The 25,327-nt window shown below is 55.4% G+C and overlaps 11 protein-coding genes across 11 annotated transcripts; 6 read left to right on the top strand and 5 right to left on the bottom strand.

Annotated features, from left to right (window-relative positions):
• Positions 1-859: 859 nt before the first annotated feature.
• On the top strand, positions 860-1,677 carry BO66DRAFT_439944 (uncharacterized protein; the record flags this gene model as incomplete). The annotated part of the gene is made up of 2 exons (XM_025651205.1): positions 860-1,114; positions 1,180-1,677. 2 exons carry the CDS (start codon positions 860-862, stop codon positions 1,675-1,677), a joined length of 753 nt encoding a protein of 250 aa, XP_025502448.1.
• Positions 1,678-2,071: 394 nt separating this feature from the next.
• Positions 2,072-3,828, top strand: BO66DRAFT_392958 (rRNA 2'-O-methyltransferase fibrillarin family protein). Its single transcript, XM_025647644.1, has 3 exons — positions 2,072-2,427; positions 2,640-2,785; positions 2,846-3,828. Exons 1-3 carry the CDS (start codon positions 2,343-2,345, stop codon positions 3,554-3,556), a joined length of 942 nt encoding a protein of 313 aa, XP_025502447.1. The 5' UTR covers positions 2,072-2,342; the 3' UTR covers positions 3,557-3,828.
• Positions 3,829-4,038: 210 nt separating this feature from the next.
• On the top strand, positions 4,039-7,412 carry BO66DRAFT_429797 (bifunctional SDR family oxidoreductase/M16 family metallopeptidase). Its single transcript, XM_025650483.1, has 7 exons — positions 4,039-5,234; positions 5,321-5,326; positions 5,580-5,718; positions 5,777-5,902; positions 5,964-6,041; positions 6,097-6,791; positions 6,849-7,412. Exons 1-7 carry the CDS (start codon positions 4,276-4,278, stop codon positions 7,237-7,239), a joined length of 2,394 nt encoding a protein of 797 aa, XP_025502446.1. The 5' UTR covers positions 4,039-4,275; the 3' UTR covers positions 7,240-7,412.
• Positions 7,380-8,557, bottom strand: BO66DRAFT_392954 (PLAC8 family protein). The gene is made up of 3 exons (XM_025647643.1): positions 8,213-8,557; positions 8,045-8,142; positions 7,380-7,932 (listed from the first exon to the last, which is right to left on the bottom strand). The coding sequence occupies exons 1-3, from the start codon at positions 8,271-8,273 to the stop codon at positions 7,699-7,701; spliced, it is 393 nt and encodes a 130-aa protein (XP_025502445.1). The 5' UTR covers positions 8,274-8,557; the 3' UTR covers positions 7,380-7,698.
• Positions 8,558-9,823: 1,266 nt separating this feature from the next.
• On the bottom strand, positions 9,824-11,198 carry BO66DRAFT_412636 (MFS general substrate transporter; the record flags this gene model as incomplete). The annotated part of the gene is made up of 4 exons (XM_025649364.1): positions 9,824-10,722; positions 10,776-10,868; positions 10,928-11,119; positions 11,156-11,198. The coding sequence occupies 4 exons, from the start codon at positions 11,196-11,198 to the stop codon at positions 9,824-9,826; spliced, it is 1,227 nt and encodes a 408-aa protein (XP_025502444.1).
• Positions 11,199-12,003: 805 nt separating this feature from the next.
• Positions 12,004-14,968, top strand: BO66DRAFT_352605 (tRNA (cytosine-C5-)-methyltransferase). The gene is made up of 4 exons (XM_025644782.1): positions 12,004-12,042; positions 12,144-12,316; positions 12,429-14,534; positions 14,589-14,968. Exons 1-4 carry the CDS (start codon positions 12,022-12,024, stop codon positions 14,923-14,925), a joined length of 2,637 nt encoding a protein of 878 aa, XP_025502443.1. The 5' UTR covers positions 12,004-12,021; the 3' UTR covers positions 14,926-14,968.
• Positions 14,969-14,971: 3 nt separating this feature from the next.
• BO66DRAFT_392951 (zinc-dependent alcohol dehydrogenase) lies at positions 14,972-16,724 on the bottom strand. The gene is made up of 3 exons (XM_025647642.1): positions 15,820-16,724; positions 15,298-15,754; positions 14,972-15,248 (listed from the first exon to the last, which is right to left on the bottom strand). Exons 1-3 carry the CDS (start codon positions 16,353-16,355, stop codon positions 15,012-15,014), a joined length of 1,230 nt encoding a protein of 409 aa, XP_025502442.1. The 5' UTR covers positions 16,356-16,724; the 3' UTR covers positions 14,972-15,011.
• Positions 16,725-17,489: 765 nt separating this feature from the next.
• On the top strand, positions 17,490-19,223 carry zpr1 (zinc finger-containing protein ZPR1). The gene is made up of 2 exons (XM_025647641.1): positions 17,490-17,719; positions 17,780-19,223. Exons 1-2 carry the CDS (start codon positions 17,606-17,608, stop codon positions 19,046-19,048), a joined length of 1,383 nt encoding a protein of 460 aa, XP_025502441.1. The 5' UTR covers positions 17,490-17,605; the 3' UTR covers positions 19,049-19,223.
• Positions 19,224-20,221: 998 nt separating this feature from the next.
• cyp5 (putative peptidyl-prolyl cis-trans isomerase) lies at positions 20,222-21,040 on the bottom strand (the record flags this gene model as incomplete). Its single annotated transcript, XM_025648831.1, has 3 exons — positions 20,222-20,791; positions 20,899-20,964; positions 21,029-21,040. 3 exons carry the CDS (start codon positions 21,038-21,040, stop codon positions 20,222-20,224), a joined length of 648 nt encoding a protein of 215 aa, XP_025502440.1.
• A 219-nt stretch (positions 21,041-21,259) lies between these two features.
• BO66DRAFT_352591 (uncharacterized protein) lies at positions 21,260-22,943 on the top strand. The gene is made up of 2 exons (XM_025644781.1): positions 21,260-21,585; positions 21,644-22,943. The coding sequence occupies exons 1-2, from the start codon at positions 21,401-21,403 to the stop codon at positions 22,896-22,898; spliced, it is 1,440 nt and encodes a 479-aa protein (XP_025502439.1). The 5' UTR covers positions 21,260-21,400; the 3' UTR covers positions 22,899-22,943.
• Positions 22,944-23,249: 306 nt separating this feature from the next.
• On the bottom strand, positions 23,250-24,698 carry BO66DRAFT_326304 (queuosine 5'-phosphate N-glycosylase/hydrolase; the record flags this gene model as incomplete). Its single annotated transcript, XM_025643904.1, has 4 exons — positions 23,250-23,707; positions 23,773-24,004; positions 24,074-24,228; positions 24,284-24,698. 4 exons carry the CDS (start codon positions 24,696-24,698, stop codon positions 23,250-23,252), a joined length of 1,260 nt encoding a protein of 419 aa, XP_025502438.1.
• Positions 24,699-25,327: the final 629 nt, after the last annotated feature.

Genomic DNA, 25,327 nt, shown 5'->3' with positions numbered 1-25,327 from the left:
GGGCCAGTGGTGGAATTTGGCGGGAGTCTGCAGGCTAACCCGCATGGGTAAGATTCTAGTAGAAGCGCTCTGCTTTTAAGCGCCGACCCCTCCTTCGGTGAGATATTAGTCTTCCAGCCTGCATATCCCATCAATCCATCCCTCCTATTCTTAGCTGTCAATAGATTAAAGCGGAATATTTTGAGAGGCTGGCGCCAATCAGCATCGTCCGGCCAAACAAGCCTGCAGGCCCCCGATCTGCAGATATTCCAATCATGGTGGACGACGACCACCTGGCATTCTGCAGCGCAGACGCTGGGTGAAACGGCCGCGTTTCGTGTGGTGACCTTTTTTTGCTGCTGCTGGCACTACGTCCTGAGAAGTCTTCAATGGCTTTTTTTGCGGAGGGCCTGAAGGATCTCCCCCCGGCGCATCCATGGGCCAATGATCGAACGCGATATCAGCTCCTCCCCACGGGCGGCTTGAGGATCCCTGTGAGTCGAAGGCTGTTTATAGCATACAGCAATTGTGGGTTTCGAAAAGCCGGTTCAATGCTTCGACTTCCTGCACATGCTGTCTAGCGCCGTGTCCGAGCATACACCATGTCTTGCAGTATATATCCCGTCGTGGCCATGCGGCCTCGTTGCCTGCCTCCTTCTCTGCAACCGTTGTGAATTTTTTCATTATACCCACTCCGCTCTGTCATTTGAACTTGCGAGTCCGTCTGGGACGTTGCTCGTGAGCATAATTTCATTAATCTGTTCACCACATAGATTGTGCCGTCCTTCAATACCGTTGACGTTTCTTGCTATTCCTCATCTGAGTCACATCGATACCCATTCACATCAGAACATAGAAAGTGCCTGGCATACCAATCAAGATGCGGCCCAGTCTTTGTTTCCTCGCATGCTTCGCAGCAGGCGCTCTTGCGGCTCCCACATGGCTGGACGATATATACGACTTTTCTGAAGAGATGGCCTCATTTCTCGGGGAGGTGAGCAAGGAGATCGAGAAGGTTGCTATTAGCGCAACGACCTGTGACACATCCAAGATCTCGCTACCACCGTACGCATCGAACCTCCCATCTCCCTCTGGCTTGACGCCACTCTACGTGGCCGTCGGACGTGGCACCCAGGTTAGTAGCCGATAGATTTACCCAGCCAGTTGCGACAACAGTCCCCAAGCTAACAGCCTCCATAGAACTATACCTGTGCGACCTCCTCTTCGAGTTCCACGCCCGTGGCCATCGGCGCCGTGGCACGCCTTTACAATGCAACCTGCATTGCAGCCAACTACCCGACTCTGCTGGAGCAGCTGCCAGACCTGGCGTACAAGATCTCCTTGCCCAGCGTGGAGGAGGACGCCCTCCCTCCGGCGAAACTGGACCTTCTGGGCCACCACTACTTCGAAGGTACCTCGACTCCGGTCTTCAACCTCGACACCACGGCCACCCAGCAGAACGGCATCGCCATCACCAAGAAACAAAGCTCTGTTGACGCCCCCTCCGATGCTGTCAAGGGCAGCACTGGGGTCGTCCCGTGGCTCTATCTCACCTCGATCGACGGGACCGTCGGAAACTACAAGAGTGTCTATCGAGTGACGACCGTCTCGGGCGCTGCGCCGGACACGTGCAAGAACATGCAGTCGACTTTCACGGTTCAATATGCGGCGCTGTATTACTTCTATGGCGAGTCGTGATGTTCCGATGATGGGGGTGTTGTTTGATGCGGTTGGAGATGTAAATAGTCCAATTTTGAACAAGATGATCAACAGTAACGAGTACAATCTGATGACCACAAATGAACTTCTGAAACGTAAATGTCCCGGCCGAAACTTGTTAACAGTGTTTCTGTAAGCGCCGGGAATACTTAGTAGCTTACCTACTGCAGCCGTACTACGTAAGGTTGATGGACGGACAGCGAAGGCAACCTCCGATTGGCAGGGCTGTCACGATCAGGTGATCTCGCTATTCTGCTGCGTCACGTGCTCCGAGTGCCCACAGCAAGCAGTGAGGCGCTAGACCCGAACCGCCATAGCGCTTCCTGATTTTCGAAAGATTCTCTGGGCTCCGTCTGAAAAATCTCGACCGCAACAACGACGAGCAGCACGGCCGCGACCGAACACTGAACGCCAGTGCGGAGACGATTTTTGAACAAAAAGTCTTTGATATAAGCTCCTTGACACCTCGCCCTATTTTGAATTTTTTTTTCTCTCATCCTTCCCGAACGGATATCACTGTCTCTCGATACCTACGGAAGTTTTTCTTCAACCGCAAACTCGAGCATCAGCCAAATTTTTTTCCGGCTGATAGCATTTGATCTTTTCATCTCCGTCAACACTTTTCGACACATACAACTTACACAATGGGTTTCGGTGCCCCTAGAGGAGGACGCGGTGGTGGTCGTGGTGGCCCTCGTGGCGGCGGTGGTGGTGGTCGCGGTGGCAGAGGTTTGTTCACGACAACTCCAACCTGGGACTGAGCAGTCTTTTTCTGTGTGTGTGTATGTGCCAGCACGATTGCGATACACAGCGATTTCATGCTCTGCATCTTCAGACCTGATCTCGTGTGCTTTGCTCTCGAAAGCGGACCTACTCGACACTGACCTGCGGTGTCCTTCTGGGGGATAATGATGCTAATTCGTTCTGTTCGCGGTCTCTAGGCGGTCTCGGTAGCGGTGGCCGTGGTCGTGGTGGCCCCCGTGGTGGCGGCCGTGGCGGCCGTGGTGCTCCCCGTGGTCGCGGTGGTCCCCGTGGTGGTGGCCGCGGTGGTGCTAGCGGTGCCAGAGGTGGTGCCAAGGTCATCATCGTAAGTGTTTCCCATGCTCTCACGGCGGAACGAATCTGTCAACTGACACCCTCTGCGTAGGAGCCCCACCGTCACGCCGGTGTCTTCGTTGCCCGTGGTGGTAAGGAAGATTTGCTCGTCACCAAGAACCTTACTCCCGGAGAGGCTGTCTACGGTGAGAAGCGCATTGCCGTCGAGTCTCCCGCCGAGCAGGATGGTGCTGTGACCAAGACCGAGTACCGTGTCTGGAACCCCTTCCGTTCCAAGTTGGCTGCCGGTATCCTGGGTGGTCTCGATGACATCTACATGCGTCCTGGCTCCAAGGTCCTGTATCTCGGTTCCGCCAGCGGTACCTCCGTCTCCCACGTTGCCGATATCGTCGGCCCTACCGGTAACGTCTACGCTGTTGAGTTCTCTCACCGTTCCGGCCGTGACCTGATCGGCATGGCCACCCACCGCACCAACGTCATCCCCATTGTCGAGGACGCCAGACACCCTCTCCGCTACCGCATGCTCGTCCCCATGGTCGACGTCATCTTCGCCGATGTTGCCCAGCCCGACCAGGCCCGTATTGTCGGCCTGAATGCCCACATGTTCCTCAAGAACGAGGGTGGTGTCATCGTCTCCGTCAAGGCCAACTGTATCGACAGTACCGCCAAGCCCGAGGTTGTGTTCGCCCGCGAAGTCCAGAAGATGAGAGAGGAGAGAATCAAGCCCAAGGAGCAGCTGACCTTGGAGCCTTTCGAACGTGACCACTGTATAGTGTCTGGTATCTACAAGCGCTCTGCATGAATTTAAAGAACAAAAGAATCTGGTGGTCTGCTTTCTCATGTTTTAATTATTTATGCTCTTTACAACCGGCGTCGAGTGTTCCGTGATATGCTGAAATGCTTCAACTTTTTTTTTTCTCTATATTGGTCGCTCTATCAAATCGTGTCCTTGCTTAGGTTTCCCTAAATGTACTTCTTAAGACAGAAATTCGAGGGTTACGATATCTGGTTGGTTTAAATGTACGCTCTAGCTTGTTGACTGCTTCATTGATGAGTGTAACCCCTGCCTCGGGTGGATGTAGATATCTAGATCTGTGGCGATATGTCATGCGGAGAACGCAACATATGATAGCACTGCGTATGCGTGGACCAAGTTCGATAACTCGGACTTTCGCCGGTTGTCCGGTCGTAGCCTAGCTCGGCAGTCGGATTATGCGCCGATGGAGTGAATGACCAGCCACCGGATTCGGACTTGCTGCGTTCAACTCAAATCAACAGGCTCTGGTCAATCAGGTTATGGTGATTGATGGAAACGCAGGATGGTCGATCCGAGGGCGTGGAGCCGTGGGATGTGCTACTTATTGGCATCCTCTCCGCTCGAACCCCGCAGCGTGCTGGTATATAGACTTTACCACCTGGCATCACTCCTCACCACCTTAAGCAGCTACCTGACACCACCTACAATACAATCTCACCTCTGGAAACCCGCCTCGCGACAGAGAGACATTCCAGAACTACAGCATGTCAATCATCATCACCGGCGCAAGCGGCTACGTGGGCCAGGAACTGGCCGCGGCGCTGCTAACCACCTACCCGGAGATCACGGTGACGCTGACGGACGTGGTCACGCCGACGGTCCCCGCGACCGCCGCGCAGCACGCCGCGCGAACCCGCTGCCTCGAAGCCGACCTGACCTCGCCCGCGGTGGTCGACGAGCTCTTCCCCGCGGCGCAGCCCTACGAGACGGTCTACCTCCTGCACGGGATCATGTCCAGCGGGTCGGAGGCCAACTTCGAGCTGGGGATGCAGGTCAACCTGGACGCGACGCGGCGGATCCTGGACCGGCTGCGCACCGCGACCCCCGGGGTGAAGGTGGTGTTCACCTCCAGCCTGGCGGTGTACGGGCCCGCGCCGACGACGGGGTTCGTGATCGACGAGACCAACTTCCCGCCGGTGCCGTCGTCCTCGTACGGCTCGCAGAAGCTCATCGTCGAGACCCTGCTGAACGACTACTCGCGCCGCGGCTTCCTGGACGGCCGCGCCGTCCGCCTGCCCACCGTCACCGTGCGCGCCGGCAAACCCACCCAGGCCGCCAGCAGCTTCGCCAGCGACATCATCCGCGAGCCCTTCCACGGGCGCAGGGCAGTTCTGCCAGTCCCCAAGGACACGCAGATGTGGATCTGCTCGCCGCAGACGGTGGTCAGGAATCTCGTGCGTGCGCGCGAGGTGCCCGCCGAGGCGTTTGGGGATTCCCGCGCGGTCAATTTGCCCGGGTTGTTGGTCAGCATTCAGGAGATGTTGGATGCGTTGGAGGAGGTGGGCGGGCCGGAGCGTAGAGCGCTGGTCGAGGAGAAGTATGATCCGGATGTGGATCGCATCGTGCAGACGTGGACGCCGAATTTCAACACGGCCCGGGCGCTGAGGTTGGGGTTTGTGGAGGATGTGTCTATGATGGAGAATATTCGGCAGTATGCGAGTCGGTTTGTGTGAGGGGGTGAGATAATGTATTGAAAATGTGGTGGTGATGGTGGTCGTCGTGGTAGTTGAAGCTGTTGCTATCTTGTAGTATGATGTATGTATGAAATGAATGAATGAATGGCCGAGTGCTGCTGCTGCTAAGGAAACAGTCGGGATCGAAAGCGGTGGTTTGGAAAAGCGGGTCATGTGATTGGCTGGCGGATGGGCGAACAATTTGACTCCCGAACTTCAACCTCGCCATCTCCAGGCGCTGACCGTCTTGTTACACCCTTCCTTCATTCTCCCTCTTTCCCCCCCTCCCCCTCCCTCCAATTCACTCACCTCATCTATTACACAATGGCCTCTAGGCGCCTAGCGTTCAACCTCAACCAGGCTCTCCGGAGCCGGGCTGCCCTGAAGGCTGTCCAGCCCGTCAAGCGTGGCTTCGCTTCTCCCGTTACCCTGCCTTCCTCCACCCAGACCACCACCCTCTCCAACGGTTTCACGGTATGCGCTGTCGTCTATCCGGTCTCAATTGCTTCTGACACTCACTAACGGGACCTAGATTGCCACTGAGCACTCCCCCTATGCTCAGACCTCCACTGTTGGCGTCTGGATCGATGCCGGTAGCCGGGCAGAGACTGACAAAACCAACGGCACTGCGCACTTCCTGGAGCACCTTGCTTTCAAGGTATGGCTCCCAGAACCGTCTCAATCTAGATGCAGTAGCTAACAATCTGATATCATCACAGGGCACCAACAAGCGTTCCCAGCACCAATTGGAGCTCGAGATCGAGAACATGGGCGCTCACCTGAACGCCTACACCTCGGTACGGACCGGAAGGAAAAGTCTACTTGAGAATCGCGACTAACGCCCGATTGCAGCGCGAGAACACCGTCTACTACGCCAAGTCCTTCAACAACGATGTCCCCAAGGCCGTCGACATCCTCGCCGACATCCTCCAGAACTCCAAGTTGGAGCCCGGTGCCATTGAGCGCGAGCGCGACGTCATCCTCCGTGAGCAGGAGGAGGTCGACAAGCAGCTCGAGGAGGTCGTTTTCGACCACCTCCACGCCACTGCCTTCCAGCAACAGCCCCTCGGCCGCACCATCCTCGGCCCCAAGGAGAACATCCAGACCATCTCCCGTGACAACCTGGTCGACTACATCAAGACCAACTACACTGCCGACCGCATGGTCCTGGTCGGTGCCGGTGGCATCCCCCACGAGCAGCTCGTGAGACTCGCTGAGGAGCACTTCGGTGCCCTGCCCAGCAAGCCCCCTACCTCTGCTGCTCTGGCCCTCACCGCCGAGCAGAAGCGTACCCCCGAGTTCATCGGCTCTGAGGTCAGAGTCCGTGACGACACCCTCCCCACCGCTCACATCGCCCTTGCCGTCGAGGGTGTCAGCTGGAAGGATGACGACTACTTCACCGCCCTGGTTGCCCAGGCCATCGTTGGTAACTGGGACCGTGCAATGGGCAACTCCCCCTACCTTGGCAGCAAGCTCAGCTCCCTGGTTGAGCACCACGGCCTCGCCAACAGCTTCATGAGCTTCTCTACCAGCTACAGCGACACTGGGTGAGTTCTGTCTCTGTTTGGTGTCGATAACGCGTACTGACCGACATGTGCTACTAGTCTCTGGGGTATCTACCTCGTCTCCGAGAACCTGACCAACCTCGATGACCTGTGCCACTTCGCTCTCCGCGAGTGGTCTCGCCTGTCCTTCAGCGTCACGCCCGCCGAGGTTGAGCGTGCCAAGGCCCAGCTCAAGGCCTCGATCCTCCTCTCCCTCGACGGCACCACCGCCGTTGCCGAAGACATTGGTCGCCAGATCATCACGACCGGCCGCCGCCTCAGCCCCGAGGACGTCGAGCGCACGATCGGCCAGATCACCGAGAAGCACGTGATGGATTTCGCCCAGCGCAAGCTGTGGGATCAGGACATCGCCATGAGCGCCGTCGGCAGCATCGAGGGTATCCTCGACTACCAGCGTCTCCGCTCGGACATGAGCCGCAACGCTGCTTAGATGTGCTGCGCTCGGTGTAGGTGAGGGTGTCTGTTGCGTTGTCCACCAGGAATTATGGCAAGTGTTTCTAGTTTTGGTGATTTTTAATAGATAGAAGCGGTGGTCGTGCCGAGGAAGCGTGTCTTGTACAGTACACAACTGTCGCTATATCAAAATGTATTGTTTGTTAAGTTCAGCCTTCACCCTAGGGTGTTGTATGAGTAAAGGGTGGCAAGTACTGTCAACCTCCAAAGCCTTGGACCGAACCACCCATTCAACAATTTGACCCACCGCAGCCACAATAAAGAAAGGTAAGATAACCCAACCCCAACGCTTCCAAAGCCATCAAAGCCATCAAAACCATCAAAACCAAAAACCATCCCACCGCCCCCAGGCAATCAAATTAAGTACAAGAAATAGTTAACATAAAATAGAACCATCAGCTCAACCCCCTACAGCAACCACTGGCAGAACGCAAAATCATTTATACTCCATCCCCGCAGGAGCCTGATACCCGCCCTTCTCCAGCAGGCCGGCGCGGCTCTCGGCCTCCTTCTCGTTCTGCATCAGCGTGCAGCACGGGCAGCAGAACGACTTGAAGCAGTCGCCGCACCCGGACCCCTCGAGCTGGAACTTCTCGCGCAGCTTGCCCCGCTTCATCATCAGCGGGATGAAGCCCAGTCCGCAGTAGCCGACTAGGCAGTAGAGGCAGCACTGGTTTCAGCATTAGCTTGGCTGGGGAGCCGGGGGGGGGGGGAGCGGTTTGAGGGATTGGGGTTTGAGGAATTGGGGGTTGGGAAGGTCGGGTGTGGGCGCTGCTGCATACATCACCATTCATCGAGCCATGCTCTTTCAGCGCGGGGTCCTTGAGTCGCGAGGCGGTGCGGCCGAAGAGGCAGCAGGGGCACCAGAAGGCGAGGCAGCCTGTTGTTTTTGTTTCTTGTTAGGTTTGGATGTGGATGTGGAGGTGGATGTGGATGTTGGATGGGCGTACAGATCTTGCATGGGGAGCAACAGTCCCAGAAGCCGTTGGTCCATTCTTGGCCTTCGCCCATTGTGGATATTTTTGGGGGCGATTGGGTTGGATGGAGGTGAGGTTGATGGTAGGGATTGTATTTGGGCAGTGTGAACGACAGGGACTGGGTGTTGAACGAGTGGAGGGATGAGTGGGCGGTAACGTTATGGGTTTAGGTCAGGTATGAACGAGAGGAAATAGTCTCGAGGACTAGGCTGAGAGTCGAGCTTTTGAGGTTTGCAACGCTGAGGGCTGGGGGCATGGGCGTGGCATGGCCTCTTAAATAAGACAAGACATGCCATGGGGCCGAGTACGAGGTTGTCGACGGTATTCACTGCACAAGACACTAACTACGGAGTATCAGGAGGCTTGGTTTTTTTATTTTTTATTTTCTATTTTTTTTTTTTTTTCTGATGTGTGCTGTGTGGTGCTCGTGTCGGAAGTCTACAGTACTCGTAAAAAAGGGACACATACACATGGGAATCAGCCCCAGATCCACATGGGTTGGACGCTATACATCCATTGTAGTCTATGGTAGGTACACTCTAAGCCTTGCGTGGCACAGACAGATAGAGAGAGAGAGATGTTTTGGCCCTAGAATTGCACGGGTGCTGCGGTTGGGGGCCAACACCAAGGATGCCACTTCCAACATGAGCAAGCAGGTACCGTATGTACATCACTTATCAGGGGTTGTTTGCTGTGCTTAAGTCTCTACAAAATAAAGTTGCTCAATTGCTTTCCTCATGGTTAGTAGCGTACAAAAAGAGTTTCGATCATGAAGCATCACGAGGAGAAAGAAGATCATCACCGAATACTTCACATCTAAAATGAGGTAGGGCGTCTTGGCTGGCTGTGTAGTCAAGCCCGTGGAAATCGCTCACTTCAGCCCCCCCCCGGGTTCAGCCCCGTTTGAGCCTGGGTTTGAGACAACGGCTAGAGCTCCCCAGATGCATTGCATTGGATCGGACTCAGGTGCGAGGTACAGTACTGTACTTATTTCCTGTGTTCATTTCCCCCTTGTCAGAATGATAGACTACCCCTTTTGCTGACTGCTGACTGCTGACTGCATCGGGACCCTGGTCTAGTCTACACTCTCTAGGGCGTCTATTTGCCAACCCAAGCTTTTTTTCTCTCTTCCGCTAGGACAAACCCGCTATCGAAAGCTCAGCCATAGCCACTGTTATGACAGGGATCTCAGGCTTTAGTGCTGTTGTGAGGTCTTTGTGTTTCAGCTCCTCTGTTCTCCTTTGAGCTGAAAGTATTCCCTGTTGGCGTTGAGGTGCTTGGTGTCTACGATGGTAGGAAGGCGGGCTGTAGGGGTTAGTCAAGAATCGCCAAGGATATATAAACTCAAGACTTCGGATCCCGCTCGCTCACAGGAACAAAGCTGATTGGTAGTAGACTATGCGAGGCTCTTTTACGTCCGGGCAATGGCCTGCTGGATGTTCAAAGATCGTAATCCCTCCAACATGCATGTGTTCCCGGCAGTGACGATAAAAGCACACGCAAGCACCAAGAACGACGGTACTTTCATTATCCAGTGGCTGGTTGCATACCACCATCCTAAACGAGCCTGCATGGTGCAACGGCTCAGAACCTGACTCCCCACGCCCAGCCACGACAAATCCCTCGAGCAACGACGAATGCCCCTGCAGCCGCAAGGAACAACACCCCGGCGAAGATAATGACGCCTCCATAGCTGTGCTGCTCGATCACCCCCGCTAACCCGATCCCCAAGAGCATCCCGATGCTGGCAATGCTGTACGCGATGCCACTTCGGCTCCCATACTCCGTGGCGCTGCATGTCTGGGAGATGCAGACGGGCGACAGGCTCAGCGCGGCACCGGACCAGAACCCGAAGCAGCCGGCATAGCACACGAGTGCTCCCAGGCTGTCTCCTGCTTTGTACCAGAGGACGAGGGTTAGAATTGCACAGATGAGAGTCGTGATGATCATCGTGTTGAAGCGGCCGAGGCGGTCGGCGGCGAGAGGCGGCAGGAGTCGGCCTGGAATGGTCCCGATATTTAGGAAAACGAGCAACAGGTATGCGATGATGTTGCTCAGTCCCGCGTGCACGGTGTACGAGGGGATATAGGTGCTCGGGATGAAGACGGCGCACTCGGTCAGAAAGATAGCAGCGGTCGTGGCGGCGAATCGAGGGTCTTTCAGTGGCTTGAGGGTCAGTTCTCTACAGCTGTCTGTCCTGGCGGGTAGCTGCGTCGTGATCAGGCAACAAGCAATGGAAAGCAAGGTAGCACTGATGAGAGCGATGATGCGAATCGACCACCCGAATCCGATCTTCGGTGCGGTGAAGTAGATGATGAGGGGGAAGATCACGCCTCCGAGTCCGCCGCCGGTGCAGGCTACACCGGTTGCAAAGGCCCGGCGACGTTCGAACCAGTGGCTTATGGTTGCCATGGCTGGGGTGGTGAGCGCACTGGCTGATAGTCCACCTAGAAAGCTGAGGGAAAGGAAGATCGAATAGTACTCTGGGTATTGTGAGCTGCTGCTGCTTGCTGGCCAGTTCTTTCAACAACATTACCATCACTAAAACTGAAGCAGATCAACGACAGTACCATGCCAACTGACCCCGAAAGGACCAAGTAAGTCGGCCCCCAAGCATCAAAGATCAACCCTAGCTCAGACGGTCAGTTCTCCCGTCTCCGTACGTCAAGTGCAGATATCTGTACACACCCATCGGCGCTCCCGCAAAATAGACGAAGAACCCATACGCGCTGTAAATCCAGCCATAGCTCGCCGGCTCGTAGTGCTGCAGTTGATGCGTGCTAGTCCATAAGTACATCGCCCCAGCGGTGTGCAGTATCCCCCAGGTCGGAACCAAGGCGCACCACGCTCCGAACACGACCAGCCATGCTCTGAAGCCTCCTTCCGGATATCCTGCGCCTGGTTGTCGCTCTATACCAACAGACGAGGCGGACGAGTACTCAATGTGCTCGACGTTCATTACTCAATGTAAGAGCCCTCAGGATCGTGCTCAATGCAAGATTACAGCCATCGAGAGGGTAGCGTCGAAACCGTCGTCTACGGTTCTTATATGCCTGTCTGTCACCCACGAGGCGGTGATCCTATGCGTTGGCGATATAGAGTTGACGCAGCGGGATGCAAGGGCTATATGCATCTTTGATGCACAATGACGACTGGTACAGAGGTTCTCAGAGTACGTGATGTGTTTGCTGTGCTTGTTTATGCTGTAGCATGATTTACTGGACATGGGTGTCAATTCGCCTTGCGCGGAACCGGATTGAAGCACTACATGGTGGGCCGAATTCATGGCGGTTAGCCGAGTCAACATGCAGGTAATAAATATATATCTACTTAGAATCTTACCACCAGGCAGCTTGTGTGATAGAGTAGCTGCGGCATCATCATCATCATCATCATCATCATCATCATCATGTGCGAATCCTTGGTATCTGATATCACATCTGGCGAAGTGTGGTCATGTCTCGACGCGGCCAATTGTGATGGTTTTGGTGGATGATATGATAGATTGCGCTATTTCACACATTAAGTACCCCATCAAAGTACAGCACAAGTTTAGTCCCTTCAAATGCAGAGAAAATTGACTGTCAATGGGAGAATCAAAGCAATACTGCCCTCTATACTCCGTAGACGACGGCTGTTTTAGGACTAGCTTGGATGCAATCCAGACCCGTTACATAAGCGCTCATGGCGAGCGGGCGAGCTTTGCTGATAAGATTTCTGCAGCGGAGAAATTGCGGCCAGTCCCAGCCCACTCCAATCTCTCATACCACGACTCGATCATCATGGGTAAACGCGGAAAGAAGGTATGTGTGGCCTTCTGAACCCTTTCCAACCCCTAGAGCACCGCTGCTCTCGGTTGATTCGGCTCTTGTCGTCCCGAATTCATGCTGATCCTCGGTCGCAGGGTGGTGGCAGAGGCGGCGAGCGCAAGAACTGGCAGCAGATTTCCAGGGAGAACGAGAAGTTCGAGAACTACTACAACTCCCAGGGTTTCGTCCCGGAGGAGGACAAGGAGGCTTTCTGGGCTGCTCTCAAGAGGGACCTCCCCAACAGTTTCCGCTTCACTGGCTCTCGAGGGTACGTTATGCGCAAAAACACAAAAAGAGCCTATCGTTGCGTAACAACCCCGCAGATAAAAGCTGCGCGATAGGCTATACTTGGCTCATTGCTGACATTCATGATCGCGCAGCCATGCCCTTGCCGTCCAGAAGAAGCTCAAGGATCAATATGTCCCCGAGATCACCTCCATCAAATATGAGGGCAACTTCGTCGAGCCCCCTCGCCCCGTCCCTTGGTATCCCGACGAGCTCGCATGGTCCATGACCACCCCCAAGCAGGTCGTTCGTCGCTTTGCGCCCTTCGCGTCTTTCCAGAAGTTCCTCGTCGCCGAGACCGAGGTCGGCAACATCAGCAGACAGGAGGTCGTCAGCATGATCCCCCCGCTCCTCATGGATCTCAAGCCTGGAATGACGGTTCTGGACATGTGTGCTGCCCCTGGCAGCAAGTCTGCACAATTGATGGAGATGGTTCACACTGGCGAGGAGGATGCTATGCGCCAGGTCACGCAGCAGGTTGCTGAGGGTACTGCTGGCGAGGAGCCTATCGGACCCGAGGGCCTCAACGATGATGGCAGAACCACCGGCCTGCTCATCGCCAACGACGCCGACTACAAGCGTGCTCACATGCTTATCCACCAGATGAAGCGCTTGAGTTCCCCGAACCTGATTGTCACCAACCACGACGCTACCTTGTTCCCCTCGATCAAGCTGCCCTCCGAGCCCAGCGTCAACGGCAAGCCTGGCAAGGCCCGCTACCTGAAGTTCGACCGTATCCTGGCCGACGTGCCCTGCACTGGTGACGGAACTGCCCGGAAGAACTGGGGGGTCTGGAAGGATTGGAACGCGAACAATGCTCTTGGACTGCACGCCACCCAGGTCCGCATTCTAGTTCGTGCTCTGCAGATGCTGAAGGTCGGCGGTCGGGTCGTCTACTCCACTTGCAGTATGAACCCGATCGAGAACGAGGCTGTCATTGCCAGTGCGCTTAGCCGCTGTGGCTCTGCCAACGTCCGCATCGTGGATTGCAGCAAGGAGCTTCCTGAGCTGAAGCGCGCCCCTGGACTTCGCAACTGGAAGGTCATGGACCGCGAAGGCCGTTTCTACGATAGCTGGAAGGAGGTTGAAGAGCGCAAGGAGAAGGAAGGCATCAGCGGTCTGGGCAGAATTGCTGAAGGCATGTTCCCGCCTACCGAAGACCTGCCTCTTGAGAGATGTCTGCGCATCTATCCCCACATGCAGGACACCGGTGGCTTCTTCATCGTCGTCCTGGAGAAGCTGTCTGAGATCCGTGCCAAGCCCGAGGACTCCTCCAAGGTCATCCCGAAGGCCTCTGTCGCTGCCCTTGCTGAGGAGCTTGATTTCAAGCAGAAGCAAGGGAACGGGCAGCCCCTGGAGAAGATTGATGCGTTGGATGACCTCGTCGCCCACGACAAGGAGGCTGACTTGGAGGCCCAGAAGAACGCGACCGTTGCTGAGGCTACACATCAGTTGCCTTACTCGGCTACCAGCGAGCCCGTTCCTGTCAAGCGCGATGCGGAAAGCATTGAGGATGAGCTCCCCGCTAAGCGGACCAAGCTTGAGAATGGCGCTGAGGTTATTATCGGCGACCGTCCTATTCACACTCCTGCACAGCCTGCCGTCACTGACATTGAGACGTCTGATGCTACTCCGGCTCCTGCTGAAACCACACAAGCCTCGACCCAGTCGAAGCCTCAGCTCCCGCAGAAGCGCAAGAACGGTCAGCCGGTGGAGGAACCATTCAAGTACTTGGATCCCAACCACGCCGAGCTTGACCCCATCTACGAATTCTACCAGATTTCCAAGCGCTTCCCCCGAGACCGTTTCATGGTCCGCAATGCCGAAGCTCTCCCCACGAGAACCATTTACTACACTAGCGCCCTGGCTCGCGACATCCTTTCCTCAAATGAGGGAGCCGGTATGAAGTTCGTGCACTGCGGTGTAAAGATGTTTGTCAAGCAGGATGTGCAGCGTGAAGGTGTCTGTCGCTGGCGTGTACAGACTGATGGCTTGAGAATGCTCGAGCCTTGGCTTGGCCCAGCTCGGGCCGTCACCCTGACCCAGAAGGAGACCCTACGTAGCCTCCTCGTGGAGATGTTCCCCAAGGTTGACCAGGACGGTTGGAAGAACCTTGGAGAGATTGGCGAGCGTGTCAGAGACATTCCCATGGGATGCAGCATCCTATACATCAGACCTACTCCGGGCCAAGAAGGATTCACGTACGTATACAAACCCTTGCTTTAAATCCACGACAAAGGCTAACACAAGACTAGTGAGAACATGGCCCTCCCCCTTTGGCGTTCCATGTACTCTGTCAACCTGATGCTTCCCAAAGAAGATCGCCGCGCGATGCTCCAGCGTCTGTTTAACGACCACACCCCGCTGGTTAACACCACACACAAGCGCTCTGGCGAGACCGGATCCTCGACCCCTGCGGTTGAGGAGGCTAGCGGAGAAGAGACCCCTGTTGACGCTCCTATGGAGACGGAAGAAGACCTTGAGAAACGTGAGAACCTTGTGTTGGGTGAGGCCGAGCAGGAACAGATGGATGCTCGGGAGACTTATACAAAGGATGGCGACGAGGAGGATCGCTTCAACACGACTGTTTAATTTAAAAGATCGATTTAGGCAACATTTACTGGGCGTCGCTTAGCTCTCTGAAAATAATTGAATATTCCTTTGCTCTTCTGAAATATTTACAGATGATATTCACATTCATGTTCAGCAAGAATAAGACACTGAAAGATGATGGGGTGACGCAAACCGCAAGGTAACCGACCCGATTCCCCCAAGGTTGACCGATGCCTTCCCGAAAAGTCAATGATCAGTTCGCAACCTGAAGCACTGCGCGCCCAGCCAATTGACCTTTCTTCATCTTCTCGACCCATGAGTTGAGGTCTTCGAGTCTTCCCTTGACCAAAACAGGCTATTTGCTATTAGCGCGACTGACTCGTGATTTAGGTGGTAGTGATGGCGCCTTACGTGAACGACATCTCGTGCGGTGAAATCCAGAGCCTCTTCGACGTCTTTCAACGTTCCTGTCAGGGTACCAACAATATTCAATCTCCTGAGAGACAACAACATGGGAGGAGCCCCCGCGAGCACGGTGGGATCCGCAGGCAGACCGACAGCCACCAACGTGCCATTCGGACGAAGATATGTGGGCGCTGTCGCATACACTGTCTTCGTTGCAGCTGTCACGATTACTCCATGTGCGCCGTACGTCGTGATCTTCTTGATCTCCGCAGGAATGTCTGTTGTCGTTAGGAAGTCAATGAACACCTCCGCCCCAAGCTTATGGCACAACTCTCGTTTATCATCACCGCCATCGATAGCGATGACTCGCATGCCCATCGCCCGTGCATATTGAATCGCCAGATGACCTAGGCCACCGCCAGCTCCGGGGAGTACAATCCACTGGCCAGTTTTGACATTGGACCTAGTCAAGACACACACATGCTCAGTATAGCTCGACCGTCATCAACAAGAGTAATGGTTACTTACCGCTTGCATGCAACATAGGCAGTCACTCCACCGCACATGATAGGCCCTGCCTCTTCATCCGAAACCCCGTCGGGGATTTTGGAAGTATACCGGCCATCAGCCACACAGTACTCTTGGAAGGTACCCGGGGTGGTAAACCCGCTGTTGATCTGTCTGAGGCAGTTGACCTCATCCACGCCGCTCAAACAAAACTCGCATTCGCCGCAGGTCTTCGCAATCCACTTGATGCCAGCGCGGTCCCCGATGCTCCAACGGCTCTCCATGCCTTCGCCAACCGCTACAACAACGCCGACACCTTCATGTCCTGCGACCCCCTTGCTCTGGGGCTTCATTGTCACCCCAAACCCGGCCCATTCATCCTGAATGAGAGACTTATCAGAGCCGCAAAACCCGGTCCACGTAATGCGGACCAAGATCTCGCCTGGTCCGGGGAGATCCACATCGATGGTTTCGATACTGGTGGTGGCCGTGTCGCCTGACCCGCTACGAACAGCAGCGCGCTGTTGCTTGGGAATAGGGTTCATGCGGATAGTCATGGTGTATCTGGGGTAAATCCTTGTCACAAATTCACAAGGTCGTGGCTGGGAAAGAAATAATATTGGCTCCTACTATGGTCACGCAGGGGAGGAGTTGCTTCTTTATAGCTGCTTCGCCTGCTCCCCACGTGATGGGACGTCAAAGGTACATTTACAGCTGCTGCTAATGAACTCAATTCAAAGCTGACATTGCCGACGATCATGCTCATCGATTTAGAGGGATAAAGATCGGGGCTTCATACAGCTTTAACATTGGTGGGGCGTCATGATCTATCGAACTGACCGCGCGTTAGTCTCTGCAGACTAATGCTGGGAGGCACCGTTCAAGCAAGCATATCACCATGGAAAGATCGATTGCCCTCATTGAGGATATTCTTCGGCAAGAGTTTGTGAGTAGGTTCCATGTATCGAAAACATACCGAGGATGCCTAGCAACCCCGCTCCATTGCCACAGGAAGAGGGGTCTCGCAGTCCTGTTCAGGTAGGAGATCAATGCTGCTTCTACTCCCCGTACTGTGATCGCCAATGAGAGAGGTGTCTGACTCAAAATTTGGCCTTCGAGACCGGGGTCTTCGCAGGGATTGATTGGCAAGCAATCCCTGCAGCAACCTCGGACGTAGGGAGGTGCTTCCCCGCATCTTCGTGAAAGAACGTCATGCGGTGGACCGGATGTGCCAGCTGATAGAGACCTCATCCTCCTTGCCCAATGAAGTCGCAAATAGTCTGGCTAGAGAATGACCACAAGGGCCTGGAGGTAAGCTCAATAGTCGCATCGCGAGCCAACTGGCTGTCTCAAGTTTAGGATCTTGTCAAGTTGCCTTCCTGCAAGACCTCGGCCAATAAAGGTCTTACTGTGGGGCCTAGAGATTGAGTGCAGACCTCGCGTCGATTGGTTTGTGGCTGGAGTTAGCCACTGCATAAGGTCGAGTTGTTTCCCTCGAGTGCTTACGAGAGTGCGAACTGATGCCTACTATAACTAACTTAGCTGTCATGGCGTTGATGCCATGCGGCCTCGGGCATCCAGGGCGAGGAGCTGATCTGGCCGGGCTGACTAATTCTCCGCTGCCCCTCCCGAAAAAAATTGCCCCGCCACGGCGATAAGTTAGTGAGTGGAAGGCAAAGGAACGTTCCCGCCGACGCTGGCTAAAATTTCCATCTCTCTATAAACGCCCTTAGAGTAGACTCCCCGCTTGCACTTTTTCATTTTGAAGATACCCTTGATCAATTCTCAAACAGCAAACAATTTCACAATGTCTGCAGACGACGAGCAGGTGGCTTTCCAGAAGCCTGGTGACCTCGTGGATCGCAACGAGGAAACCGGAGCGATGACGGTGGAAAGTCTTTGCATGAACTGCGAGCAGAATGTATGTCAATCCTTCCACGCCTAACATTGACTCAGTAGACTGATGCGCGTCTCTTTTCAGGGACGTACCACTTTCCTACTAATCCGTATCCCCTATTTCCGCGACGTCATTCTCGAGGCTTTCGAATGCGAACACTGCCATTTCAAGAACAACTCGATCAAGTCCGCCTCGCAGATCCAAGAGAAGGGATCTATCTACCATCTCGAGGTCGAGAGTGAGACCGACTTGCAGCGCCAGGTGGTCCGCAGTGACGTCTCAGTTTTCAAGCTCGAGTCCCTTGGTATCGAGATGCCCAAGGGCGAGGGCCAGTTGACCACCGTCGAAGGTGTCATCCGCAAGATCTACGACAACCTGTCCAGCGAGCAGGACCTGCGCAAGGAGCAAGCTCCTGAACTTTACAACGCTCTCGTGCCCATCATCGAGAAGCTCGAGAAGATCCTCGAAGGCCAAGGCTTCCCCTTCACTATTTCCCTCGACGATCCCAGCGGTAACTCCTGGATCGCCCCGACTACCCAAGATTCCGGCCACAAGTACCGTCGCCGTGACTACCTGCGCACCCACGAGCAGAACGAGGAGCTCGGTATCAGTGGCGACCCCAATGCTGTGCAGCACCAGGGTACGGGTCAGGAGGAAGACGAGGAGATTGTTGATGGCAAGGAATACTCTATCCCCGCCGAGTGCCCCGCCTGTCTCAAGTCTTGCGAGGTCAATCTTCGCAAGGTCAACATCCCTTACTTCCGCGAGGTCCTTCTCTGGGCCACCGTTTGCGAACACTGTGGATACAAGTCCAGTGACGTGAAGACTGGTGGAGAGGTGCCCGAGAAGGGCAAGCGTATCACCCTCAGCGTCGAGAACGAAGTTGACCTCGCCCGTGACATCCTCAAGAGCGACACTTGCGCCCTTTACAGCGAAGAGCTCGAGGTTCGCGTCGAGCCCGGCACTCTCGGCGGTCGGTTCACTACCGTCGAAGGTCTCCTGACCGAGATCCGTGACCAGCTGCACGGCCAGATCTTCGACTTCGCTGACACCAGCGCTGGTGACAGTATGGCCACTGACGACAAGGCGAAGTGGGAGCGCTTCTTCAAGCGTCTCGACGCCGCCATCGCCGGCGAGCTGAAGTTCGTCATCACCCTGGAGGACCCCATGGCCAGCAGCTACGTCCAGGACCTGTGCGCCCCGGCCAAGGACGAGCAGATTACCACTGAGGATTACATTCGCACGGACGAGGAGGAGGAGGAGCTCGGACTGAAGGACATGAAGACCGAGGGCTACGAGGCTGATGCGGAGCAGAAGGAGGAGCAGGAGGAGAAGCACGCTGAGCAGCAGTGATGAACGGACTCGATACCCTTAGACTTTTTTTTTCTCTTTCTTATTGATTAACGATGACATTTGTCTCGGTTTCTTCACGATGCCCATGATACATTCCAGGTGTTGTCTTTTGCCAACGTTGCAAGATATCCGAGAGTGAGCATTGTACGGTGTGGGCTATGTGGCTATGGAGCGCTTTTTTGCTAGTCTTGTTGTGCATATACAAAAGTTTGCGATGAACATAAATGAATGAACATTCTCGATATCAGCTGATTCTCTTGTGTAGTACTTGTAGGAGCAGCAGACTGGAATCTGAAGAAGGCTTGGTAGCGGAGCCTTGACTAGCTGCCGGTGTCAGTGCTATCCATGATATAAGGTAAGGAAGGTATCCTAGGTGAGCTGGGGTGATGCGTCGTGATTGGTCACGTTTCTATACTTCAGCTTCTGCCGGTATTTGAACGACCCAGCCAGACGGCATGGAAAGCATAAGGATCGCAATCATAGGACTAAGTGTACAGGAAACTAGGAGTATGAACTTGGCACAGATCGTACTATTTTGTAGGGGATGCTTCAGAGTATATGTCCCACGCTCGTGGCGGTGTTCAATACTTGATGATTGTGCTCCGCATACCTTCGCCTTCCATGTATGACTCCTTCCAAAATCTTGGGGCCACTCAAGGCAAGAGGTCCTATGGAGTAATCTCAGGCTGCTGACTATGGTGCGATGCTATCACGTGGAGCTTCATTCCTTGATGTCGTGCTGTATAGTCGAGCTGTATTCCGTGGGGGGCATGGTGGCTTGCTTGGAGGGATGGTATGAGAGTAGCTGCCGCTGTAGCTGTCGGCCGTAGAGCGATGACGACCTCGGAGCCTGCAGGGTGACCGGGTGTAATCACTTGTTCTCAGCGAACACTGCTGAACGGTGGATGCCAGGTGCCCCAGAGCGACAGAGTCTCGAGGCCCCCAATTCCTCAAAGCTGGTCTCCGACTGGCCGGAGACTCGGACTCGACCTGAGTGATGCATATGCGTATCCAATCCCATCCCCAACAGTGTCCCTGTCCCCTTTAGCCTTCCAATCCATAGGAACCGGAAAGCCCATTCAAGCAAGCGCCCCTTTACCTACTAGTATCCTCACACTCCTTATCTCTCCAAAGAATACCCAAAGTCAAGTAGACACACACACCAGAAAGAGTCTACCCCGCAAAAGGATTAGCATGCACAGTCACCCTCTCAATGCCCACGCGTTCCCAGACCCCCTCCTCCTCCTCCTGGGGGGAAGGCTGCACGACCCTCCCCTTCTTATCCACCTTGATCTTCGCCTTCTCCAACCGCCCCAGAACATCGCCTCCCTCATCCTGCGCCGTCAGATTCAACACCTTCCCGAACACCGTACTCGCCCCGTCCAGATGCGGCGCCGCCGCCAGCGTGATGAAGAACTGACTCCCGTTGATCGTGGGGCCCGTCGCGCCCTGGGACCCCGGCGCCGTGCGGTCCTTCACGGGCCGCGACGCCATCGACAGGATCCCCCGCGTGTGGTGCTTGAGGGCCGGCAGGTGGATCTCCTGGTTCAGGGCGTAGGGGTGGTGGATCGACGTGCCGCCTTTGGGGATCGCGCCTTCGATGGGCAGCGGCGGCTTTTGGGTGTACGGGTTGATTGGGTGGCTGGAGAGGGAGATGTCGCCGCCTTGGATCATGAAGCCCGGGATGTAGCGGTGGAATGGGGTCGTGTTGTAGGCGCCGCTGGCGCTGAGGGCGAGGAAATTCTGTTTTTGTGGGGGAGAGGTTAGCGCTGGAAGGGTTCGAGGGGTTTTTTTGGGGGGTGAGTGTGGGGTTGAGTGTAGTGTAGAGGTTGAAGCTGGAGTAGACGCACCTCTGCGGTTTTGGGGACGGCTTCGCAGAAGAGTTCGACCTTTAGGTCGCCGTGGGTGGTGTGTAGCTTGTTACTGTTAGCTGGTTGCGCTTCTGGATTGAGCGTGGTGCGGAAGGGACGGGTGGCGTACTGTGACAGACATGGTGTGACTGTTGTCTGGAGATCAGGGGAGAGTGATTGAGAGGACCGTTATGCGTAGGAAAGACAGCTGCAGGTTGAAAGTGAAGGAAGCTCTATCGGAGGTGGTTATCGGCGCCGCGCAAATCCTCCGCCATCCGCCGGTCACATGACGGCCTATGATTGTTGATTCGGCGCATCCAGTTTTGTCTATTCCATGCTCGTACACATCACTTCAGCCAGACTGGAAACCATTGAGCCTGACTGTGAGCTGCTGGTACATACCTCTTGAACCCAAATCCCAGGCCAGCCATTGGAAACCCTGCCCGCCCTTTACTAGCACGCCTCTCGACATCCACTTTCCTCATCTCTTGCGACAGACATCATGAACAACAGACCGGTGGAGCAGGCGCTCGCAACCCTCCTGCCCACTCATGCTCAAGACCTGCCACCGGATCTCCTCAGCTTGGCTGTCTCCCTCGTCGCGCAGTCGCGCAGCTTGTCCTCGAGCCTGAAGCCTGAAGAAGAAATCGCGCGGCCCTATGCCTGTGCGGAGATCGCCTGTCGGAGGTAGCTAGCTACACTCCCCCCATGAACATCACGTTCAGACTGACCATGATACCTCCAGACTCACCCGCACGCTCAAGCTCCCTCCCCTGCTCGGCCATCCTCCCTGTCCACCCCGACCCTACAAGAAGCTCTACGCCTTCCTCGACCGCTCCCTCTCCGGCGGTACCTCCTCCGCCCCAGGCACGCCCTCACGCAGCCGCACCACCCCTTCCTCCACCCCGACGAAAGCAAACCGCCTCACCCAAACCCCATCCAAGAACCCTTTAACAACTGCAACAGCCGCAGCCCTCCAAAACACACCCACCAAATCCAGCCCCCTCAAACGATCCCTCCCGCACGACACTACAAGAACCCCAACCCACACCAGCACCAGCACCAGCACCAGCACCCCGCGCCCCAAACCCCAACCCACGAGCACCCCCAACCGCCCCCGCCTCAATGCCCCGATTCCCACATCCACCAAGATCCCCGACGCCCCGAACTGGGTCATGAACTCGATCCGCACCGTCTGCAAGACCCTCTCCACCCCGGCCCCACGCATGAGCACCTGGTCGCGGCCCCCGATCTCGCGAACCCTCGCCCCGCACATCTTCGCGGGCGTATCCTCGATTCTCTTCTTCGTGACCAAGACCACGACCGCGATGACCCACGCGAAACACGACGAGGACCTCGACGACGAGATGCTCGAGTTCCTGGAGCCCGTGCTCACCGCCGCCCGCAACTCCGATGCCGGTGAGGCAGTAGACGAAGAGTACAAGGAGATCGTGGATGCGCTGGTCGTCGCGGTTTATTTCCTGGTTCTGGCGAGACGGCGTCAGCCTGCTGCTGATGATGACGCCCACGCCGGGGGAGCAGGGGAGGATGCGAAGGTCATGGATAAGAAGACCTTTACGGAGATGCGGCAGACGGCGTTGGTGAGTTTGGGGCTGCCGGCGACGGAGAGGCGGCACCGTGAGGATGTGGATCAGTGGATTGCACTGGTCATGGAGCAGGGGTGGGCGCAGGGCACGGAGTGGTTTGAGAATATCCCCAGGGCCGGGGAGGTGGATGGTGATGCAGAGTTTCTGGACGATGAGGGGGAGAATGGGGCTGGGGAGGATGGTGGTGGTGGTGGTGTCGGGGCTCCGCGGTACAAGAAGCAGCGCTTCCAGTTGGGGCGCGAGACGAGGCGCGGGTTGCTGCCTGGGTTGGGGACCATGATGCAGGATCGCGTGGATTGGTTGAGTGAGGATCGCAGGGAGGATTATTCGGTCTGGAAGGCCGAGATTCTGGCGAGATGTGACCAGATCGAAAAGGCCGCTTTGGCTGCGTAGGGGTTTTCTTCTCCTGGGGGTACGTTGCTTCAGGGTGTGTATGTGTATGATTAGCTACGTGAGAAATATGATACCCTTGGTAATGAAGATTTTTGAAAGATGTCGAACTGCCAAGTGGCCCATGAGTCTGCGAATACAGCCAAAGCCAGCCCACAGCAGACTCCAGAACGCAAGCCATGAGGTCAGTGTAGTGTATTGTATCCTGTATAACGTCTAGATGCCTCATCCAAGAAGCGACAAAACTCCAGCAAGCACCGGACAACAAAGATGAGAGAAAAAGGTGGGTATAGTGTGTCTATGAACAGACTTCGAGCCAAGTCACGCAACAGAAATCAAAACAGGCACCGGTAATCAGTACCAGATACTCCGGGTGCGGTGGTGCGGGATGGATTCTTGCCCCTCCTTCTCCAACTCCTTCATCGTGTCGTAGAGGAAGAAATCGATCAGGATGGCGTTGATACCTCGCGCCGACTTGCCTTGCACGGCGTCGTCGTTCGGGGCTGTTGCGGTGAAATAGCCTTGTTGTGGTTGTTTGCCGTTATGCTCCTCAGGTTTCGTGCTCTTCTTGGAGCTGTCGGCGGAGGAGGGTGGCTTCGGCTCGGCCTGTTGGATGGGCTTGGTTTTCACTTCCGGGTGGCGGCGCTCGATCTCTCGCTTGATGAGCTCCACGCACCAGATGCTGGCGCCGCGGAGTTCGGTTTCCCAGTTCGATCCGCTGGGGATGAGCTTCAGGTCGCGTATGTGGGCTTCCAGTGGGGGTGAGTACATCAGGCATCCGAGCTGGTGGAGCATCTGGGGGATTCGGTAGTCTGAAGTGGCATTAGTAGAGCCGGACGGAGGGTGGGTGCTTTAATTCCGTAGGGATCAATCTAACCTGCGAACATGGTGATAGTGTCGATGTCGTGGAACTCGCCGAAGCCCTCGCCGTTGAAACAAGCCCACAAGTCCGCGACTAGAATCTGGGCCCGTTTGTAGATCCGTACTCTTCGGCCGTTGAATGTGGTCTCGTCCCGGAAGCAGGCGAAGCTTTCTGTCACGAGGTTCACAAGTGCCGCGGCCGAGTAATTGGCGCTGTAGATGCAGTTCAAGAAGCTGCCTTCGAATTCCTGGAGTAGGAGAACAGCCTATTAGTCGTGCTGCACTTGAACGATCTCCGTAGTGAGACTTGTACTTACTCTGCATAACACCCGGCCGGCTTCGCGCAGGCACTGCAGCCTTTTCTCAAGCAGCGGAATGTCTTCCTCAGTGGCAGACCGAAACACATGCTTGATGACCTCCTCGGTGCATTCCTCCTCGTTTGCCCAGAACTCCGGGGTGGTTATTGGGATATCTGCAACACGATGAGCATATGGAAAGCAATAACGTTGACCACTGCGTGAACCTACCCTCGTCCAAAGCCCGTTGTAGCGCCGCCACCAAGCTCCAATATCCCGTCCACTTCTTGCCCCGATACTCGATCGCAAAGCGCTTGTCGCTCGGAAGTTCCGACCAGAAGCTGAAGTTGAGAAGGTCCATGGTGAAGATGAAGTCGACGGTGCGCTCGTCCTTGGCTTTGGGGTGTAGCTCGTGCTCGGCCCAGGTCTTCGTGGAGTATTCCTTCTTCTGCATCATCTGCCAGATGGTCTCGGCGGCCTCTTTCGTCTTGGCCGAGTTTAAGGCCACGTCAATGGCATTGTCGAAGATGTACTGCGCATTCTGCAGGACCTTGGTCTCAGCCGTGTGTGGATCAGGCGAGCCGCCCAGGCCGAGCGTCTTGCGGAGGAGAGCAACCAACTCGGGATCGGCTTCGTCGTCGGACATGGCGACTGAGTTGCTGGATCGGGTGTTGTGTTGAAGATATCGAGAGGGTATAACGACGGGATGGCTAGAGGGAGATCTGAAAGGGAATCTGGATGTGATAGCGTGTCGGAGGGCACCGAAGTTTTGCGAAGGAACAGTCGAGAAGAACGAACGCCGCGAAGCAAAAGATTGGTTGACAACTGAAGAAAGACGGTGACTCCGCGGAAGACAGGCACCGACAATAGACGGTCTGTGGTTGACCCAAAGAATGTGGTGATCGGGAACTGAGCCGGTCCAAAGAGAGTCACGAAGCACAGCGGTCAGACCCAAAGAGTTCAGAAAACCAAAGGATCTTCCCATGAAATTTCAATGCCTGCTGAGACAAACTCCAACGGTGGACAGGCTGCCCCTGTTGTGGAGATTATTTTTTTTCTCTTGCGATATCCCCATCCCTATCGCTTATCGGTCATTTTAGGGGGGGCGATAAGGCACGATTACTAAGCGTCTGCAGGAGCCATCCTTTGTGCCTCGGTTATCTGCGCTGAGATGGTGTTAACTGCATAAACTTTTACCCCATTAATAGAGATAACCAAGAGGCAATCAAAGCTACATTCAGGGCTGTTAGAAGAGAAGATGGCTCCGATTGATCC

This window comes from Aspergillus aculeatinus, assembly GCF_003184765.1.
Source record: "Aspergillus aculeatinus CBS 121060 unplaced genomic scaffold BO66scaffold_33, whole genome shotgun sequence".
NCBI classification, from domain to species: domain Eukaryota; kingdom Fungi; phylum Ascomycota; class Eurotiomycetes; order Eurotiales; family Aspergillaceae; genus Aspergillus; species Aspergillus aculeatinus.
Note: the sequence above shows the minus strand (reverse complement) of the source record. Positions and strands in the feature narration are given on the sequence as shown.

Coding starts and splice junctions, on each gene's coding strand:
- BO66DRAFT_352605 (XM_025644782.1), top strand. CDS start 12,022: ATGGGTAAACGCGGAAAGAAG. Junction 12,043..12,143: donor TGGGTAAACGCGGAAAGAAG/GTATGTGTGGCC, acceptor CCTCGGTCGCAG/GGTGGTGGCAGAGGCGGCGA. Junction 12,317..12,428: donor CGCTTCACTGGCTCTCGAGG/GTACGTTATGCG, acceptor ATGATCGCGCAG/CCATGCCCTTGCCGTCCAGA.
- BO66DRAFT_392958 (XM_025647644.1), top strand. CDS start 2,343: ATGGGTTTCGGTGCCCCTAGAGGAGGACGCGGTGGTGGTCGTGGTGGC. Junction 2,428..2,639: donor TGGTGGTCGCGGTGGCAGAG/GTTTGTTCACGA, acceptor CGCGGTCTCTAG/GCGGTCTCGGTAGCGGTGGC. Junction 2,786..2,845: donor GTGGTGCCAAGGTCATCATC/GTAAGTGTTTCC, acceptor CCCTCTGCGTAG/GAGCCCCACCGTCACGCCGG.
- BO66DRAFT_352591 (XM_025644781.1), top strand. CDS start 21,401: ATGAACAACAGACCGGTGGAGCAGGCGCTCGCAACCCTCCTGCCCACT. Junction 21,586..21,643: donor GCGGAGATCGCCTGTCGGAG/GTAGCTAGCTAC, acceptor TGATACCTCCAG/ACTCACCCGCACGCTCAAGC.
- BO66DRAFT_429797 (XM_025650483.1), top strand. CDS start 4,276: ATGTCAATCATCATCACCGGCGCAAGCGGCTACGTGGGCCAGGAACTG. Junction 5,719..5,776: donor CCCTCTCCAACGGTTTCACG/GTATGCGCTGTC, acceptor AACGGGACCTAG/ATTGCCACTGAGCACTCCCC. Junction 6,042..6,096: donor ACCTGAACGCCTACACCTCG/GTACGGACCGGA, acceptor GCCCGATTGCAG/CGCGAGAACACCGTCTACTA.
- BO66DRAFT_392951 (XM_025647642.1), bottom strand. CDS start 16,355: ATGACTATCCGCATGAACCCTATTCCCAAGCAACAGCGCGCTGCTGTT. Junction 15,755..15,819: donor GCCTATGTTGCATGCAAGCG/GTAAGTAACCAT, acceptor TGTCTTGACTAG/GTCCAATGTCAAAACTGGCC. Junction 15,249..15,297: donor CCGCACGAGATGTCGTTCAC/GTAAGGCGCCAT, acceptor TCGCGCTAATAG/CAAATAGCCTGTTTTGGTCA.
- zpr1 (XM_025647641.1), top strand. CDS start 17,606: ATGTCTGCAGACGACGAGCAGGTGGCTTTCCAGAAGCCTGGTGACCTC. Junction 17,720..17,779: donor GCATGAACTGCGAGCAGAAT/GTATGTCAATCC, acceptor GTCTCTTTTCAG/GGACGTACCACTTTCCTACT.
- BO66DRAFT_392954 (XM_025647643.1), bottom strand. CDS start 8,273: ATGGGCGAAGGCCAAGAATGGACCAACGGCTTCTGGGACTGTTGCTCC. Junction 8,143..8,212: donor TTGCTCCCCATGCAAGATCT/GTACGCCCATCC, acceptor CAAAAACAACAG/GCTGCCTCGCCTTCTGGTGC. Junction 7,933..8,044: donor ATGGCTCGATGAATGGTGAT/GTATGCAGCAGC, acceptor TGCTGAAACCAG/TGCTGCCTCTACTGCCTAGT.